Source organism: Lolium perenne, chromosome 1 (genome assembly GCF_019359855.2).
Source record: "Lolium perenne isolate Kyuss_39 chromosome 1, Kyuss_2.0, whole genome shotgun sequence".
Taxonomy (NCBI): domain Eukaryota; kingdom Viridiplantae; phylum Streptophyta; class Magnoliopsida; order Poales; family Poaceae; genus Lolium; species Lolium perenne.
Genome location: NC_067244.2, coordinates 193,044,542 through 193,064,347, shown reverse-complemented (window position 1 = coordinate 193,064,347; position 19,806 = coordinate 193,044,542). Strand labels below are relative to the sequence as shown.

The 19,806-nt window shown below is 42.8% G+C and overlaps 1 protein-coding gene across 1 annotated transcript; it reads right to left on the bottom strand.

Annotated features, from left to right (window-relative positions):
• Window positions 1–294: 294 nt before the first annotated feature.
• LOC127317071 (histone H2B.1-like) lies at window positions 295–1,019 on the bottom strand. The gene has a single exon (XM_051347591.2). It carries the CDS (start codon window positions 914–916, stop codon window positions 458–460), a length of 459 nt encoding a protein of 152 aa, XP_051203551.1. The 5' UTR covers window positions 917–1,019; the 3' UTR covers window positions 295–457.
• Window positions 1,020–19,806: the final 18,787 nt, after the last annotated feature.

The following is a 19,806-nucleotide window of genomic DNA, read 5'->3' as shown; positions in this document are numbered from 1 at the left end:
TGGTATAAGTTACAAAAGTTAGAACGATTATAAGGTGTAGCATTGAAACAGCTTACTTTTTTAGGAGATTGCAGCATCAAAACACTGTAAAAGAATGATGAATGTATCATCCTGAAATATGAAGCAACATATACTAGCACTAATGCACTATGCTTCCCTGCAAAATATATACACAAATTTCAGAACTGACGCATGTCAACTAATATTCACAAATTCCAATTCAACAGTAACAGTTAGCATAACAGAGATCACTCAGACATAGCAGCATAGGAGTGAATTAATCAGGATCCAAGGTTTCACGAAAGAACACCACATCATTACTATTTCACTTCTCATAACCACATGACAATACCAACAACGACCACCAGCTTCCATTCAGCAATAAGACTACTACTAGATAAACAGATGTAACTACCACCAGACACTGCAGTTGCTAAGGACTGCAAAGAAAGCAGATCTAAGATGAGGTGAACTTGGTGACAGCCTTGGTGCCCTCAGAGACGGCGTGCTTGGCGAGCTCGCCGGGGAGGACGAGGCGGACGGAGGTCTGGATCTCCCGGGAGGTGATGGTGGGCTTCTTGTTGTAGCGGGCGAGCTTGGCGGCCTCGCCGGCGAGTTTCTCGAAGATGTCGTTGATGAAGGAGTTCATGATGGACATGGCCTTGGAGGAGATGCCGATGTCGGGGTGGACCTGCTTGAGCACCTTGAAGATGTAGATCTTGTAGGTCTCGACGCTCTTCTTGGCCTTCTTCTTGCCCTTCTTGTCGCCGCCCTCCTTGGAGGCGGTTTTCCCCGCCGGAAGGCTCTTCCCGGCCTTGGGCTTCTTCGTGGCAGGGGCCTTCGCGGCCGGCTCCGCCGCCGGCTCCTCCTCGACGGGCTTCTTGGCCGCCGGCTTCTTCTCCGCCTTGGGGGCCATCGCTGCTGCTGGAGGTTGGTAGGTGGTGGTTCGATGGAGGGCTGGGAGTGGTGGCGGCGGCGGCGGCGGCGGCGGCGGCGGAGGAACTTGGGATGCGATGTGAGGGAAGAAGGAGCAGGGTGTGTTTATAGAGGGACAGAGGTGGGCTCTGATTGGTGCATGGGTCGGTGCCCCGGATCAGTCCTCCGCAACGGTTGGATGCCCGGGCGCTGTTCGGTATGGACGGTCTGGATGAGTCTCGGCGCGGATCGCTGGAGTGGCAAGAAAAGTTTGGGCGGGTAAGAGAGAGGATCAGCTCCGTTCTGGGCGCGTGGTATGGAGAGCAGAGGGAGCGTGTGTTCAATTTTCCATTTCGCGGCTATGAATTTCGAAAACGAGAAGATTCCTTTCACAGTTCGTTTAATTAAGAAGAAGGTTTAATGAAGAAGAAGGGGTCTAGTTTTTAGAAGAAAATCGGATAGAAATCTGCAACAATGGAGCGGCACTCACACATACCAACACAAAGATCACAAAGCCACATGAACTAAGAGCAACTCTAACACAGCCCCGTAAATACCGTCGGAAATGAATTTTTCCGGCGGATTTAAGGGTTCGGGCCGATATACCCGTAGAGCAGCGTCTGAACGGCGGCCCGGCCCGAAAAACTTTCTCGGGTGCCCGAGAAAGTGCGCGTGTGGCCCCTATTTATTATTCGGAGGGGAGCTCGATTCCAAAACCCTACTCCCATCTGCCGCTTTCTCTTCCTCCGCCGTCTGCCGCTTTCACTTCCGGCGAGAAATCCGAGCCAATCCACCGCCGCATCCGCTCTTCCATGAGATCCACCACGACCGTATGGTTGGCGCCGGCAGCTGTGGGAGGGAGGCAGGTGGCAGCAACTCGTCGCCCCCCCCCCCCCCCTCCGTCGTCCGCTCGGAGGCGGAGCGACGGAAATGGAACCGCTCGGAAGGCAGAGAATGGGTACTTCTGACAAGGGATTTGAAAAGTTGTTGAAAATAATAAAGAAGATGCTTCCAGGGAGAACGTATTGCCCTCTAGTACGTACGAAGCAAAGAAGGTTGTCTGCCCTCTAGGATTAGAGGTGCAGAAAATACATGCATGCATCAATGACTGCATCCTCTGCCGCAAGGAGTACGAGAATTTGAATGCTTTGCTCCGGTACTCTATTAAAAGGAGTACCTTAATATCCAGTAGATTCCCTTGAGGCCCGGCTGCCACCGGCTGGTAGGACAAAAGATGTTGTGCAAGTTTCTCATTGCGAGCACGTACGACTATAATTGGAACACATGCCTATTGATTGCTTTGTACTTGGACACCGTTTTATTATTATCTGCAAATGCCCTGCTATGATTGTTACATGAGTTTCTCTCATCCATGCAACGTCCGTTATCCGTCCCCGTGCCTACAGTATTTTAATCCTGCTGTTTACTAAAATCACTACTGCTGTCTTTGTTACTCTGCTGCTGTTATTTCACTATCATATCGCTATAAAACTGTATCGATAAACTCTTGCGAGCAAGTCTGTTTCCAGGTGCAGCTGAATTGACAACTCCGCTGTTAAGGCTTTCAAGTAATCTTTGTCTCCCCTTGTGTCGAATCAATAAATTGGGATTTACTTTCCGCGAAGACTGTTGCGATCCCCTATACTTATGGGTCATCAAGATCAAGCTTTTCTCGGCGCCGTTGTGGGAGCATAGCTTTATTTGGAAGTTCACTTGGATTGATATTGTTCGCTGCAAATTCTCCATCATGGGTAAAACTCACGATCCTAAAGTCGTCATATTACCATCCACTACAAGAAAAGGTACAACTCTGAGTACCTCTGCTACTCTTGATTCACCATCTGTGATAAGTCAACTTGTTTCACCGCCGCAAGCTTCACTTGCTGGTACTTCTGCTGAATCTGAAAACTCTCATAATATTGATAATGTTTCATTGTGCTTGATGATAGTGGTTCATTGGGATCTTTTCTAGATGCTACAATTGCTAGGTCTAGACAAATTGAAAATGCTGAAACTCCTAATGAAAATGCCACTACACCTGTTAATTCACCTGAACTTGATTATTCTAGTGATGATCCTGATGAAGATTATGTGGAGCTTAATGATGATTTTATTAATAGATGCAATGCTACTGCTGATGCAAGAAAAATTAAAAAGTTTCTTACACAATATACTGTTAGACATAAGCTATCTCCTGATCCTAAATTTGCCACATCTCCTATATGCATTAAGGATAAAGATTATGATTTTTCTCTTGATCTATCTCATATAGCTATTGTAGAGAAAGCACCCTTTTGTGGTACTGAAAAAGAAAGTGCTGTAGAACACATGATTGAACTTTCTTCTATGAGTAGCTTGTTTTCTGATGATGTCAAGATGCGTACTTACTTTGTCGCTAAATTTTTTCCTTTCTCATTAAAGGATGATGCTAAAACTTGGTATAATAATTTGCCTCCTGGTTCTATTAAAAGTCCAACTGAGCTGCGTGATGTTTTCTTTCGAAAGTACTTTCCTGCTAGTGCTCAACATATTGCTTTACAGAAAATTTATAGGTTTGATCAGGGAGATGAAGAGAAATTGCCTGAGGCATGGGCAAGATTTTGTTCTCTTATCAGAGCTCGACCTGGACATGATTTAGAAAAGAATGTTCTACTTGATATATTTTATAGTGGACTAACCATTGAGTCTAGGGCATATTTGGATAGTTGTGCTGGTTGTGTTTTCAGGAAAAGAACTCTGCATTTAAGTCAAGAATTATTGGCTAGAATAAGCCGGAATCATGATGATTGGAATACACTTGAACCAACTCCAACGCCAATATTGAAGAAGAGGGGTTTAATTGAATTGAATGATGAAGATATGAGGGAAGCCAAGAAGTCTCTCAAGGAGAAAGGTATTAAATCTGAAGATGTGAAGAATCTACCTCCCATAGAAGATATATGTGAGATAATTCCCCCTTCATCCATGATTGAGGTAAACTCACTTCAACTCTTTACTAGGGAAGATATTCCATATTCAAAACCTCCTGCGCAATGCTTAGATGAGTTTGATAATTATATTGTTAAGCAAGAAAATTTTAATATGAGAGTAGAGAATCATCTAATGGAAAATTCTCAAGCTATTAGCAATTTGCATGATATTGTGGAGAGAACCTCCAATGATGTTAAGATGCTTGTTAAACATTTTCAAATGGTTCAAACTCAAATTGATCAACTCACTAAAGTGCAAAGTGACTTGCTAAAAAATAATTCTAAAGAGAAACATGCTTATGAAGTAACAACTAGAGGTGGTGTCTCTACCCAGGATCCTCTCTATCCTGAAGGGCATCCCAAAAGAATTGAACAAGATTCTCAACGAATTGACCCTAGTGCTCCTTCTAAGAAGAAAAAGAAGAAGAAACATAAAAATGTTGTAGAATCCTCTGAACCTGTTAATGATCCTAATAGTATTTCTATTTCCGATGCTGAAACTGAAAGTGGTAATGAACATGAACATGATAATGATAATGATAATGATAATGATAATGATAATGATAATAATAAGAATGATGCTTCTGATAAAGAAGAGGTTGAAGATGAACCTGAAAAGCATGCTAAAAATAAAAAGTATACTAAAGAAGATTTTATTGCTAAGAAACATGGTAACGAAAGAGAACCTTGGGTGCAAAAGCAAATGCCTTTTCCTGCTAAGAAACTAAAATCAAAGGAAGAAGAACACTATAATAAATTTTGTGATTGGATGAAACCTTTATTCTTGCAAATCCCTTTGACTGATGCTATTAAATTGCCTCTGTATTCAAAGTATATGAAAGATATTGTTACTAACAAAAGGAAAATCCCCAATGAGGAGATTTCCACTATGCTTGCTAATTACTCTTTCAATGGCAAAGTGCCAAAGAAGTTGGGCGACCCAGGTATACCTACTATTCCTTGTTCTATTAAGAATAATTATGTTAAAACCGCTCTATGTGACTTGGGAGCCGGTGTTAGTGTTATGCCTTTTTCTCTTTATAAGAGACTTTATTTAGATAAGTTGATACCTACTGATATATCTTTGCAAATGGCTGATAAATCTACTACTATTCTTGTTGGTATATGTGAGGATGTTCCTGTTCAAGTTACTAATAACTGCTTGATATTAACTGATTTTGTTGTGTTGGAAATGCCTGAAGATGATAATATGTCTATTATTCTTGGGAGACCTTTTCTTAACACCGCAGGGGCTGTTATTGATTGCAATAAAGGAAAGGTTACTTTCAATGTTGATGATAAGGAGCATACCGTCTATTTTCCCAAGAGGATTGATAAAGTATGTGGAGTCAATACTATTTCTAATGTGAGAACTATCAAAGTTGGAACTATTGATTGTCCTATATATGAGCCTAAAGAAGGATATCAAAATCTTATGATTGGATCCATATCAATACAATTCAAGGTAACATGATTGATTTGAGGTTATTTCTTCATATGCTATGTAAAATTTATTTGGTGGCAAGACTTGATCAACCTTGTTAACAAATACTTTTTATATGCATAGAGGAGGTAAACAACATCTCTTTCTCCCTCCACTTGTTTTACTTGCTGTAGCACTTTTGTTTTTGCAAAGTTCCTTAGTTAATTAGAGATTTCAAAAAAATTCCTGGCCAGTAATAATAAACTTAATACCCAGAAATGTGCATTTTTCAAAGTTTTCAAAAATTCACAAAAGTTATACCGTTGGTCCTATTTTCGAAAATGCACCTGGGAGCACCTGGGGATGACCAGTGGGGCACCCCAGGGTGGCACCCCACAGGCTGGCGCGGCCAGCAAGGGGGGCGCGCCACCCTGGCGTGTGGGCCCCCCTTTGCCCCACTTTAGCATCTCTTCCTCCCAGACTCTTCTCTCCCGAAAAAATCGACACCAGCTTTCTCTCACTCGCGTTTTTGCTCAAGAGCTCAGGATTTTTCGATCTCTTTGCTCAGCCCAGATTTCTGTCTGAAATTTGGCACATTTGCTCTTCGGTATGTGACTCCTCCGTCTATCCAAGTAGAATTTTGTTTGGTTGAGTATATCTTGAATATTTTGCTGCTGTAGGTAACATGTTTAGTGAGCTTGCATGCTTGTTCTAAGTTGTATAAACTAGTTTTGATGCATGATTAGTACTCTAGCAAGTTCCTATAGTAGTTCCCCTTGATTATATGTCACCAAATCAAATTTTATATTGTTTGTTGAAAAATTTCAGAAAATGGAGTGGAATAGATATCAACTTAACCAACAAGAATTGGAGGTGCAACAAGTCATGAGAGTGAACCGCGAAGAGGGAGTATACCCCTCTTACTACCCGTGCACAGATTTCATGAGAAGCGCAGGAATATTGGAAGATGTTCAGAATCTAATTTCTCGTGCAGGGTTGAATGATTTTGTTGATGGAGAACCATGCCAATATGCGAAATTGACTATGTCTGTTGTGCAGGATTTTAAGTTCAATTGGTCGCGATCTAACCCCATGGTTCAGTATAAGATTTATAATAAAACTGTCAACTTGCCATTCAATGATTTTTGTACAACAATTAGAGTACCGCAATGGGGGTCATGCGAGAAGATAAGGGGATCGCCGCGAGAGCTCTTAAGCCTCTTCGAGATGATTTGTCATGGAAGGAGTTTCTCAGAGGATGGTGGTAAAATCACTAGCATTCAACTCCCAGCTATCCGCTACTTTGCTTATTTCATTACTAAATGCGTTCTTGCTAGAAAGAATGGTTGTAAACTATCTATCCAGGATTTAGCTTTTCTAGCTGCTGCACTACAAGGTAGTAAGACTTATAATTTGGGGGCATTGATAGCTTATAGACTTGCTACTAACCGTGAGAAGGGCGGAATTTGTGGAGGTCTCATCGCCTCTCGTTTACTAGCTTTGCATGGTGTAGAACCTCATCATCTTGATATTCAACTTTCCATAGAAAAACTTGACATAGTCTCTATGATCCGACATGAATTTGTTTCTGATTCATCTAATTTGGGTAACCTGTCTTACAAGATAACATTTTACAAGAAGTCTTGGAGAACAACTAAGAAAACTGAAAAACTAGTGAGATTGCCTGCACCTGTTCTATTTAACCTTGATTCCAGGGAGGATTGGTCAGTCACAGAAAGTGCATTGAATGCACACATGGAGGGAGGAGGCCATCATGCAAGAGGCAACACGGAGGAGGTCGAGGAACACCTCGACTCATCATCCGATGCAGCAAGTTCCTCGCATCAACATTTTGGGCATGTGGAGCCTCCACGCTTTTCTTTTGCACAGGAACCTTACTATGACTACGCCATGCATTATCCACCGGCGAGGAACAGCGACCCTCGCTGGGGTTGAACTCCACTTAGGCCAAAAGCCTAAGCTTGGGGGAAGGTATACCGGCATCACTCATTCTTTGCATATTATGGTTGCTGGATACTTGTATATACTTGTTTAGTTTGTTTGAGTGGTTTTCTAATGAGAGGAAGATGATATTTGGGGAAGTGCTGCCTGAAAACAGATTCTGCGAAGGGTCAATCTTTTACTTTTATGTTGTGTCTCCATTCTTTCTTTGAGCACTATCTTGAGAGCACGACTGTCATTCTTAGTATAATATGCTTGTCTCAAAATATGATTGATTGTGGTATAACTTTGATGCTTTTATCTTTGACAATCACTACTTCTAGTCTTTCTGTGAACTCCAGAGGTGCCTGAGCATTTATGTTTTGCTGATCAAACATGGGCAAGCGAGATACCACTTTATCATACTCTCTTATGAACATTGCAATCCTGCTTATATACATGATTCATGATGCTTATTATTAATTGTTGGTACCTCTCCATGCTTGACATAGCTGTTAGATGATCTTATTTGTATGCATCTCATTATAAACTGCCTAAGTGTTAGCCATAGCATGAGAATATATACATCATATGAGCAAATGTGTTCGTGAAAGTTCTTTTATCGCTCAGTTGTTAACTGAATTGCTTGAGGACAAGCAATAAGCTAAGCTTGGGGGGAGTTGATACGTCCAAAATGTATCTACTTTCCCGAACACTTTTGCTATTGTTTTGCCTCTAATTTGTGTGTTTTGGATACAACTAACGCGGACTAACGCTGTTTTCAGCAGAACTGTTCTGGTGTCTCGTTTTTGTGCAGAAATCCAACTTTCAGGAAAATCCTCGGAATTTATGCAGAAGGTCCTATTTTCCCAGAATATTGGCGGAGCCAGAAGGGCAAGCCAGGTGGGGGCCCGAGGGCCCCACACGCTAGGCCGGCGCGGCCCAGGAGGGGCCCGCGCGGCCCTACCGTGTGGCGGCCTCGGTTGGCCCCCGACGCCCTCCTTCGGACTATTTATTGCCTTCGACCTAAAAACGCACGGGGAGAAGTCGAAGTCGCCAGAAAGCCTCCAGAACGCCGCCACATCGCGAAACTCCGTCTCGGGAGCCAGAAGTCTCCGTTCTGGCACTCCGCCGGGACGGGGAATTGGAGGAGATCATCGCCATCATCACCACCGACGCCTCTCCATCAACCAGCCATGCTTCCCCCATCCATGTGTGAGTAATTCCCCCGCTGTAGGCCGAAGGGGATGGTAGGGATTGGATGAGATTGGTCATGTAATAGCATAAGATTGTTAGGGCATAGTGCCTAGTGTCCGTAATTGGTACTTTGATGATATTGTTGCAACTTGCTATGCTTAATGCTTGTCACTAGGGCCCGAGTGCCATGATCTCAGATCTGAACATGTTATTGTTTCATCATGATATTCATTGTTTTATGATCTTACCTGCAAGTTGTATACACATGTCGCTGTCCGGAACCAATGGCCCCGAAGTGACAAGAATCGGGACAACCGGAGGGGATGGTAGTGATGTGAGGATCACATGTGTTCACGGAGTGTTAATGCTTTGCTCCGGTACTCTATTAAAAGGAGTACCTTAATATCCAGTAGATTCCCTTGAGGCCCGGCTGCCACCGGCTGGTAGGACAAAAGATGTTGTGCAAGTTTCTCATTGCGAGCACGTACGACTATAATTGGAACACATGTCTATTGATTGCTTTGTACTTGGACACCGTTTTATTATTATCTACAAATGCCCTGCTATGATTGTTACATGAGTTTCTCTCATCCATGCAACGCCCGTTATCCGTCCCCGTGCCTACAGTATTTTAATCCTGCTGTTTACTAAAATCACTACTGCTGTCTTTGTTACTCTGCTGCTGTTATTTCACTACTGTTACTGCTATAAAACTGTTACTACTGATAAACTCTTGCGAGCAAGTCTGTTTCCAGGTGCAGCTGAATTGACAACTCCGCTGTTAAGGCTTTCAAGTAATCTTTGTCTCCCCTTGTGTCAAATCAATAAATTGGGATTTACTTCCCGCGAAGACTGCTGCGATCCCCTATACTTGTGGGTCATCAGTAGTCTACCCCTGGACTATGGGTCCATAGCAGTAGCTAGATGGTTGTCTTCTCCTCATTATGCTTCATTGTCGGATCTTGTGAGCTGCCGAACATGATCAAGATAATCTATCTATAATGCTATATGTTGTGTTTGTTGGGATCCGATGAATAGAGAATACTATGTTATGTTGATTATCAATTTATGTCTATGTGTTGTTTATGATCTTGCATGCTCTCCGTTATTAGTAGGGGCTCTTGCCAAGTTTTTGCTAGTAACTCCAAGAGGGAGTATTTATGCTCGATAGTGGGTTCATGTCTCCGTGAATCTGGGGGAGTGAGAGAAACCTCTAAGATTATGGATGTGCTGTTGCCACTAGGGATAAAACATTGATGCTATATCCGAGGATGTAGTTATTGATTACATTACGCACCATACTTAATGCAATTGTCTGTTGTTTTCAACTTAATACTGGAAGGGGTTCGGATGATAACCTAAAGGTGGACTTTTTAGGCATAGATGCATGCTGGATAGCGGTCTATGTACTTTGTCGTAATGCCCAATTAAATCTCACAATACTCATCATATCATGTATGTGCATGGTCATGCCCTCTCTATTTGTCAATTGCCCAACTGTAATTTGTTCACCCAACATGCTATTTATCTTATGGGAGAGACACCTCTAGTGAACTGTGGACCCCGGTCCATTCTTTACATCTGAAATACAATCTACTGCAATTGTTCTACTGTTCTCTGCAAACAATCATCATCCACACTATACATCTAATCCTTTGTTACAGCAAGCCAGTGAGATTGACAACCTCACTGCTTTCGTTGGGGCAAAGTACTTTGGTTGTGTTGTGCAGGTTCCACGTTGGCGCCCGGAATCCCTGGTGTTGCGCCGCACTACATCTCGCCGCCATCAACCTTCAACGTGCTTCTTGGCTCCTACTGGTTCGATAAACCTTGGTTTCTTACTGAGGGAAAACTTGCCGCTGTACGCATCACACCTTCCTCTTGGGGTTCCCAACGGACGCGTGCTGTACGCGTATCAAGCTCTTTTTCTGGCGCCGTTGCCGGGGACCTGAAGAAAAGTTACACCACAAAGATTTCTAACTCCCACGTCAACTGCACGCCAGCAGACGCCCAGGGGACCCGCCGGGGAATTTGCATCGGTTCCTACCGTATCTTTAGCACTGGTGCTAAAGGTTCGTCGCCAGGCACGTGGCAGCCGCGGAACCTTTAGCACCGGTTCGTGTTACGAACCTCATTAGCACCGGTTCGTAACACGAACCGGTGCTAAAGCTCCCTTTGCCCCATATATTGAGCTCACCCCCAACCAGCCCACTCACTTCATTTTTCTTGGAGGAAGGTGTGTGTGTTGAGTGCTTGCTTGCTTTTCTTTGCCATGCACATAAGGTGCTCGATGAAATGTCTGAGAAAATGATGTCGCTTGATTTTACACAAAACAAAAATGATATGAGGTGTCGGAGTGACACTTAAGCTTTCTCCTCTTTCTTTCCTCCTCGATCAAGGTTACGCAACTTTACCCTTTCATTTATACGGTGCTAATTTTCACTATATATATATATTATGATGTTTTGTAATGGTTTTTTGATAAACTTAATTATTTGATGTAGATGAACCGGCGGCAATGGATGTACGTTGACCGACGCATACCCGAGTTTACTTCGGGCTTGGATTATTTTATCCGTGTGGCTACGAAAAACCCACAGGCGGATGGTTTTATATGTTGTCCATGTGTTAGTTGCCGGAACTTAACGCAATACCCTGACTGGCAAGTCATTCACTCCCACCTGCTTTGGAAAGGTTTCATGCCCAGCTATAATTGTTGGACCAAGCATGGAGAAAGAGGAGTTATGATGGAAGACAATGAAGAAGAATAAGAGGATGATGATATGTACCTAACTACGGTGATACTGCAACGGGGCATGATGAAGATGAAGAGGAAGGAGGAGGTGAAGACGAAGAGGCATCAGATGAGCCCGTTGATGATGATCTTCATCGGGCCATCGCTAATGCACACAGAGAAGCAGAAACTGAAAACGAGAAGCGGAAGTTAAAGGGCATGTTAGATGATCACAAAAAAAGTTATACCCAAATTGTGAAGATGGCAACACAAAGCTCAGTGCCACACTGGAGTTGCTGTAATGGAAGGCAGAGGCTGGTATATGTGACAAGTCATTTGAGAAGTTACTGAAAATAATGAAGAGGAGGTTTCCAAAGGACAACGAATTGACTGACAGCACGTACGAAGCAAAGAAGGTTCTATGCCCTCTAGGATTAGAGGTGATGAAGATACATGCATGCATTAATGACTGCATCCTCTACCGCGCTGAGTACAAAAATTTGGAAAAATATCAGGCGAGATGACCCTGGTGATGTTGAGGGTGAGCCCCCCAGGAAGAGGGTTCCTGCCAAGGTTATGTGGTATGCTCCTATAATACCACAGTTGAAACGTCTGTTCAGAAATAAAGAGCATGCCAAGTTGTTGTGATGGCACAAAGAAGACCGTAAGAAAGACGAGATGCTGATGTCTACGCCCCCTCCTTTTCCTGTAGACAGTGTTGGGCCTCCAAGAGAAGAGGTTTGTAGAACAGCAGCAAGTTTCCCTTAAGTGGATCACCCAAGGTTTATCGAACTCAGGGAGGAAGATGTCAAAGATATCCCTCTCATGCAACCCTGCAACCACAAAGCAAGAAGTCTCTTGTGTCCCCAACACACCTAATAGGTGCACTAGTTCGGCGAAGAGATAGTGAAATACAGGTGGTATGAATAAATATAAGCAGTAGCAACGGCACCAGAAAAGTGCTTTGCCCAGGACAGTAAACAAGCAGCGATAGCAGTATTTAGGAACAAGGCCTAGGGATCATACTTTCACTAGTGGACACTCTCAACTTTGATCACATAACAGAATAGATAAATGCATACTCTACACTCTCTTGTTGGATGATGAACACCACTAATTGCGTAGGATTACACGAACCCTCAATGCCGGAGTTAACAAGCTCCACAATATTCAATGTTCATATTTAAATAACCTTAGAGTGCATGAAAGATCAACACGACTAAACCAAGTACTAACATAGCATGCACACTGTCACCTTCACACTATGTAGGAGGAATAGATCACATCAATACCATCATAGCAATAGTTAACTTCATAATCTACAAGAGATCACAATCATAGCCTACGCCAAGTACTAACACGGATGCACACACTGTCACCATTACACCGTGCAGGAGGAATAAACTACTTTAATAACATCACTAGAGTAGCACATAGATGAATTGTGATACAAAACACATTGCAATCATAAAGAGATATAAATAAACACTTCACTATGCCATTCATAACAGTGAATAAGTATTCTGTGAAATATAGCCTAAGAGACCCACACGGTGCACACACTGTCACCTTTACACACGTGGGACAAGGAGTCTCCGGAGATCACATAAGTAAAATTCACTTGACTAGCATAACGACATCTAGATTACAAGCATCATCATATGAATCTCAATCATGTAAAGCAGCTCATGAGATTATTGTATTGAAGTACATAGGAGAGAGATGAACCACATAGCTACAGGTACAGCCCCGAGCCTCGATGGAGAACTACTCCCTCCTCATGGGAGACAGCAGCGCTGATGGAGATGGCGGTGGTGTCGATGGAGGAGCCTTCCGGGGGCACTTCCCCGTCCCGGCGGCGTGCCGGAACAGAGACTCCTGTCCCCGGATCTTGGCTTCGCGATGGCGGCGGCTCGGATGGTTTCTCGTACCGTGGCTTTTGTCTCGAGGTTTTAGGTCCCAGGGCTTTATATAGGCGAAGAGGCGGTGTCGGGAGGTCGAAGGGGTGCCGACACTATAGGGGGCGCGGCCCCTTGGCCGCGCGCCGGCCTAGGGTTTGGTGGGCCTGTGCCCCCTCTCCGGCGGTTCTCGTGTGTTCGGATGCTTCCGGGCAAAATAGGAACCCGGGCGTTGATTTCGTCCAATTCCGAGAATATTTCGTTACTAGGATTTCTGAAACCAAAAACAGCAGAAAACAAAGAATCGGCCCTTCGGCATCTCGTCAATAGGTTAGTTCCGGAAAACGCATAAATATGACATAAAGTATGCATAAAACATGTAGATATCATCAATAATGTGGCATGGAACATAAGAAATTATCGATACGTCGGAGACGTATCAGCATCCCCAAGCTTAGTTTCTGTCATTCCAGTGTAAACGATAAACAAAGATAATTTCTGGAGTGACATGCCATCATAACCTTGATCATACTATTTGTAAAGCATATGTAGTGAATGCAGCGATCAAAACAATGTATATGACATGAGTAAACAAGTGAATCATATAGCAAAGACTTTTCATGAATAGTACTTCAAGACAAGCATCAATAAGTCTTGCATAAGAGTTAACTCATAAAGCAATAATTCATAGTAAAAGCATTGAAGCAACACAAAGGAAGATGAAGTTTCAGCGGTTGCTTTCAACTTGTAACATGTATATCTCATGGATATTGTCAACATAGAGTAATATAACAAGTGCAATATGCAAATATGTAGGAATCAATGCACAGTTCACACAAGTGTTTGCTTCTTAAGGTGGAGAGAGATAGGTGAACTGACTCAACAATAAAAGTAAAAGAATGGTCCTTCAAAGAGGAAAAGCATCGATTGCTATATTTGTGCTAGAGCTTTGATTTTGAAAACAAGAAACAATTTTGTCAACGGTAGTAATAAAGCATATGTATCATGTAAATTATATCTTACAAGTTGCAAGCCTCATGCATAGTATACTAATAGTGCCCGCACCTTGTCCTAATTAGCTTGGACTACCGGGATCATCACAATGCACATGTTTTAACCAAGTGTCACAAAGGGGTACCTCTATGCCGCCTGTACAAAGGTCTAAGGAGAAAGCTCGCATCGGATTTCTCGCTATTGATTATTCTCAACTTAGACATCCATACCGGGACAACATAGACAACAGGTAATGGACTCCTCTTTTATGCATAAGCATGTAACAACAATTAATTTTCTCATATGAGATTGAGGATATTGTCCAAAACTGAAACTTCCACCATGGATCATGACTTTAGTTAGCGGCCCAATGTTCTTTTCTAACAATATGCATGCTCTAACCATAAGGTGGTAGATCTCTCTTACTTCAGACAAGACGAACATGCATAGCAACTCACATGAAATTCAACAATGAGTAGTTGATGGCGTCCCCAGTGAACATGGTTATCGCACAACGAGCAACTTAATAAGAGATAAAGTGCATAAGTACATATTCAATACCACAATAGTTTTTAAGCTATTTGTCCCATGAGCTATATATTGTAAAGGTGAAGAATGGAAATTTAAAGGTAGCACTCAAGCAATTTACTTTGGAATGGCGGAGAAATACCATGTAGTAGGTAGGTATGGTGGACACAAATGGCATAGTGGTTGGCTCAAGTATTTTGGATGCATGAGAGATATTCCCTCTCGATACAAGGTTTAGGCTAGCAAGGCTATTTGAAACAAACACAAGGATGAAGCGGTGCAGCAAAACTCACATAAAAGACATATTGAAAACATTATAAGACTCTACACCGTCTTCCTTGTTGTTCAAACTCAATACTAGAAATTATCTAGACCTTACAGAGACCAATTATGCAAACCAAATTTTAGCATGCTCTATGTATTTCTTCATTAATGGGTGCAAAGTATATGATGCAAGAGCTTAAACATGAGCACAACAATTTCCAAGTATCACCTTATCCAAGACATTATAGCAAATTACTACATGTATCATTTTCCAATTCCAACCATATAACAATTTAACGAAGAAGAAACTTCGCCATGAATATTATGAGTACAGCCTAAGGACATACTTGTCCATATGCTACAGCGGAGCGTGTCTCTCTCCCACAAAGTGAATGCTAGGATCCATTTTATTCAAACAAAACAAAAACAAAAACAAACCGACGCTCCAAGAAAAGCACATAAGATGTGATGGAATAAAAATATAGTTTCAGGGGAGGAACCTGATAATATTGTCGATGAAGAAGGGGATGCCTTGGGCATCCCCAAGCTTAGACGCTTGAGTCTTCTAGATATATGCAGGGGTGAACCACCGGGGCATCCCCAAGCTTAGAGCTTTCACTCTCCTTGATCATGTTGTATCATCTCCCTCTCTTGATCCTTGAAAACTTCCTCCACACCAAACTTAGAACAACTCATTAGAGGGTTAGTGCACAATCAAAATATACATGTTCAGAGGTGACATAATCATTCTTAACACTTCTGGACATTGCACAAAGCTACTGAAAGTCAATGGAATCGAAATATCCATCGAACATAACAAAACAGGCAATGCGAAATAAAAGGCAGAATCTGTCAAAAACAGAACAGTTCGTATTGACGAATTTTATCGAGGCACCAGACTTGCTCAAATGAAAATGCTCAAATTGAATGAAAGTTGCGTACATATCTGAGGATCACTCACGTAAATTGGCATAATTTTCTGAGTTAGCTACAGATAATTTTGCCTAGATTCGTGACAGCAAAGAAATCTGTTTCTGCGCAGTAATCGAAATCTAGTATGAACTTTACTATCAACGACTTTACTTGGCACAATAAAACACTAAACTAAGATAAGGAGAGGTTGTTACAGTAGTAAACAACTTCCAAGACACAAATATAAAACAAAGTATTGTAGCAAAATAACACATGGGTTATCTCCCAAGAAGTTCTTTTCTTTATAGCCATTAAGATGGGCTCAGCAGTTTTAATGATGCACTCGCAAGAAATAGTAGTTGAAGCAAAAGAGAGCATCAAGAAGCAAATTCAAAACACATTTAAGTCTAACATGCTTCCTATGCATAGGAATCTTGTAAATAAACAAGTTCATGAAGAGCAAAGTGACAAGCATAGGAAGATAAAACAAGTGTAGCTTCAAAAATTTCAGTACATAGAGAGGTGTTTTAGTAACATGAAAATTTCTACAACCATATTTTCCTCTCTCATAGTAACTTTCAGTAGCATCATGAGAAAACTCAACAATATAACTATCACATAAAGCATTCTTATCATGAGTCTCATGCATAAAATTATTACTCTCCACATAAGCATAATCAATTTTATTAGTAACAGCGGGAGCAAATTCAACAAAGTAGCTATCATTATTATTCTCATCATCAAATATAGGAGGCATATTGTAATCATAATCAAATTTATCCTCCATAACAGGTGGTAACAAAAGACTACTATCATTATAATCATCATAAATAGGAGGCAAAGTATCATCAAAGTAAATTTTCTCCTCAATGCTTGGGGGACTAAAAAGATCATGCTCATCAAAACCAGCTTCCCCAAGCTTAGAATTTTCCATAGCATTAGCAACAATAGTGTTCAAAGCATTCATATTAATAACATTCCCATTAGCATGCGTATAAAGTTCCATGGGTTTTTTAATTCTCTCTTCAAACACATCATGTCCTAATTCAAGATAAAGTTCATAAAGATCTCTCATATTTTTGTTGTTTTCCATTATGCCTAACTAGTGTAAACAAGAAACAAAAAGATGCAATTGCAGGATCTAAAGGAAATAGCTTCGAGCACAAACACAATGGCGCCAGAAAAGTACTGTTACCTGGAACCGAAGTATGAGAGCCTTTTACCTTTCCTCCCCGGCAACGGCGCCAGAAAATAGCTTGATGTCTACTCCCCCTCCTTTTCCTGTAGACAGTGTTGGGCCTCCAAGAGCAGAGGTTTGTAGAACAGCAGCAAGTTTCCCTTAAGTGGATCACCCAAGGTTTATCGAACTCAGGGAGGAAGAGGTCAAAGATATCCCTCTCATGCAACCCTGCAACCACAAAGCAAGAAGTCTCTTGTGTCCCCAACACACCTAATAGGTGCACTAGTTCGGCGAAGAGATAGTGAAATACAGGTGGTATGAATAAATATAAGCAGTAGCAACGGCACCAGAAAAGTGCTTTGCCCAGGACAGTAAACAAGCAGCGATAGCAGTATTTAGGAACAAGGCCTAGGGATCATACTTTCACTAGTGGACACTCTCAACTTTGATCACATAACAGAATAGATAAATGCATACTCTACACTCTCTTGTTGGATGATGAACACCACTAATTACGTAGGATTACACGAACCCTCAATGCCGGAGTTAACAAGCTCCACAATATTCAATGTTCATATTTAAATAACCTTAGAGTGCATGAAAGATCAACACGACTAAACCAAGTACTAACATAGCATGCACACTGTCACCTTCACACTATGTAGGAGGAATAGATCACATCAATACCATCATAGCAATAGTTAACTTCATAATCTACAAGAGATCACAATCATAGCCTACGCCAAGTACTAACACGGATGCACACACTGTCACCATTACACCGTGCAGGAGGAATAAACTACTTTAATAACATCACTAGAGTAGCACCTAGATGAATTGTGATACAAAACACATTGCAATCATAAAGAGATATAAATAAGCACTTCACTATGCCATTCATAACAGTGAATAAGTATTCTGTGAAATATAGCCTAAGAGACCCACACGGTGCACACACTGTCACCTTTACACACGTGGGAGAAGGAGTCTCCGGAGATCACATAAGTAAAATTCACTTGACTAGCATAACGACATCTAGATTACAAGCATCATCATATGAATCTCAATCATGTAAAGCAGCTCATGAGATTATTGTATTGAAGTACATAGGAGAGAGATGAACCACATAGCTACCGGTACAGCCCCGAGCCTCGATGGAGAACTACTCCCTCCTCATGGGAGACAGCAGCATTGATGGAGATGGCGGTGGTGTCGATGGAGGAGCCTTCCGGCGGCACTTCCCCGTCCCGGCGGCGTGCCGGAACAGAGACTCCTGTCCCCCAGATCTTGGCTTCGCGATGGCGGCGGCTCTGGATGGTTTCTCGTACCGTGGCTTTTTCGTCTCGAGGTTTTAGGTCCAAGGGCTTTATATAGGCGAAGAGGCGGCATCAGGAGGTTGAAGGGGCGCCGACACTATAGGGGGGCGCGGGCCCCCCCTTGGCCGCGCCGGCCTAGGGTTTGATGGGCCTGTGCCCCCTCTCTGGCGGTTCTCGTGTGTTCTGGATGCTTCCGGGCAAAATAGGAACCTGGGCGTTGATTTCGTCCAATTCCGAGAATATTTCGTTACTAGGATTTCTGAAACCAAAAACAGCAGAAAACAGCAACTGGCCCTTCGGCATCTCGTCAATAGGTTAGTTCCGGAAAACGCATAAATATGACATAAAGTATGCATAAAACATGTAGATATCATCAATAATGTGGCATGGAACATAAGAAATTATCGATACGTCGGAGACGTATCAGATGCTGAAACACCCCGCTGATGGGTCGCAGTGGAGGACAATCAATAGAGAGTTCCCGGACTTTGCAAATGACGCGAGGAACTTAAGGTTTGGTCTAAGTACAGATGGAATGGATCCTTTTGGGGAGCAGAGCTGCAGTCATAGCACCTGGCCTGTACCTCTATGTATATATAACCTTCCGCCTTGGTTGTGCATGAAGCGGAAGTTCATTATGATGATAGTGCTCATCCAAAGGGAATCAGTATCGTATGTAAATGGTTCAATCGATCACTAAGTTATCGTTGAATGTGTGGGAGACATTATGGATCTCCAGATCCCGCTATTGGTTATTGGTCGGAGAGGAGTCTCAACCATGTCTACATTGTTCACGAACCGTAGGGTGACACACTTAAGGTTTGATGTCGCTTTAAGTAGATATGGAATATGGAATGGAGTTCGAATGTTGTTCGGAGTCTCGGAAGGGATCCATGACATCACGAGGAGGTCCGGAATGGTCCGGAGAATAAGATTCATATATAGGAAGTCACTTTCCAAGTTTGGAAATGATCTGGTGCATTTATGGAAGGCGCTAGAATGTTCTAGAACCTTCCGGAAGAAATCACCATGGAAGGTGGAGTCCCGGTTGGACTCCACCAACCCTAACCAGCCAACCAAGAGGGAAGGTGGAGTCCATAGTGGACTCCACCATCTTGGTTGGCCAAGAAAGGGGGAAAAGGAGGAGTCCTTGTCCCCCTAGGTTTCATCCATATGGAAGTTTTTGAATTGGGGTCTAATTCGAACTTTTGGGGCAAACCCTAGGGATTCCACCTATATAATGAGGGAGAGAGGGAGGGCGCCAGCCACCCTTGGCCGCACCACCAAAGGGGCACCCAAGACGACGCCCCAAGCCTCCCCCTCTTCCAAACCCTAGCTACTCCCTCCTCCTTCTTCTCCCGCAGCGCTTACGGAGAAACCCTGCCGGAGATCTCCACCACCACCGACACCACGCCGTCGTGCTATCGGGATTCCGAGGAGGATCTACTACTTCCGCTGCCCGCTGGGATGGGGAGAAGGACGTCGTCATCAACACCGAACGTGTGACCGAGTATGGAGGTGCTGCCCGACTGTGGC

Bases quoted from the DNA above. Each gene is read 5' to 3' on its own strand.
- LOC127317071 (XM_051347591.2), bottom strand. From the start codon at position 916: ATGGCCCCCAAGGCGGAGAAGAAGCCGGCGGCCAAGAAGCCCGTCGAG.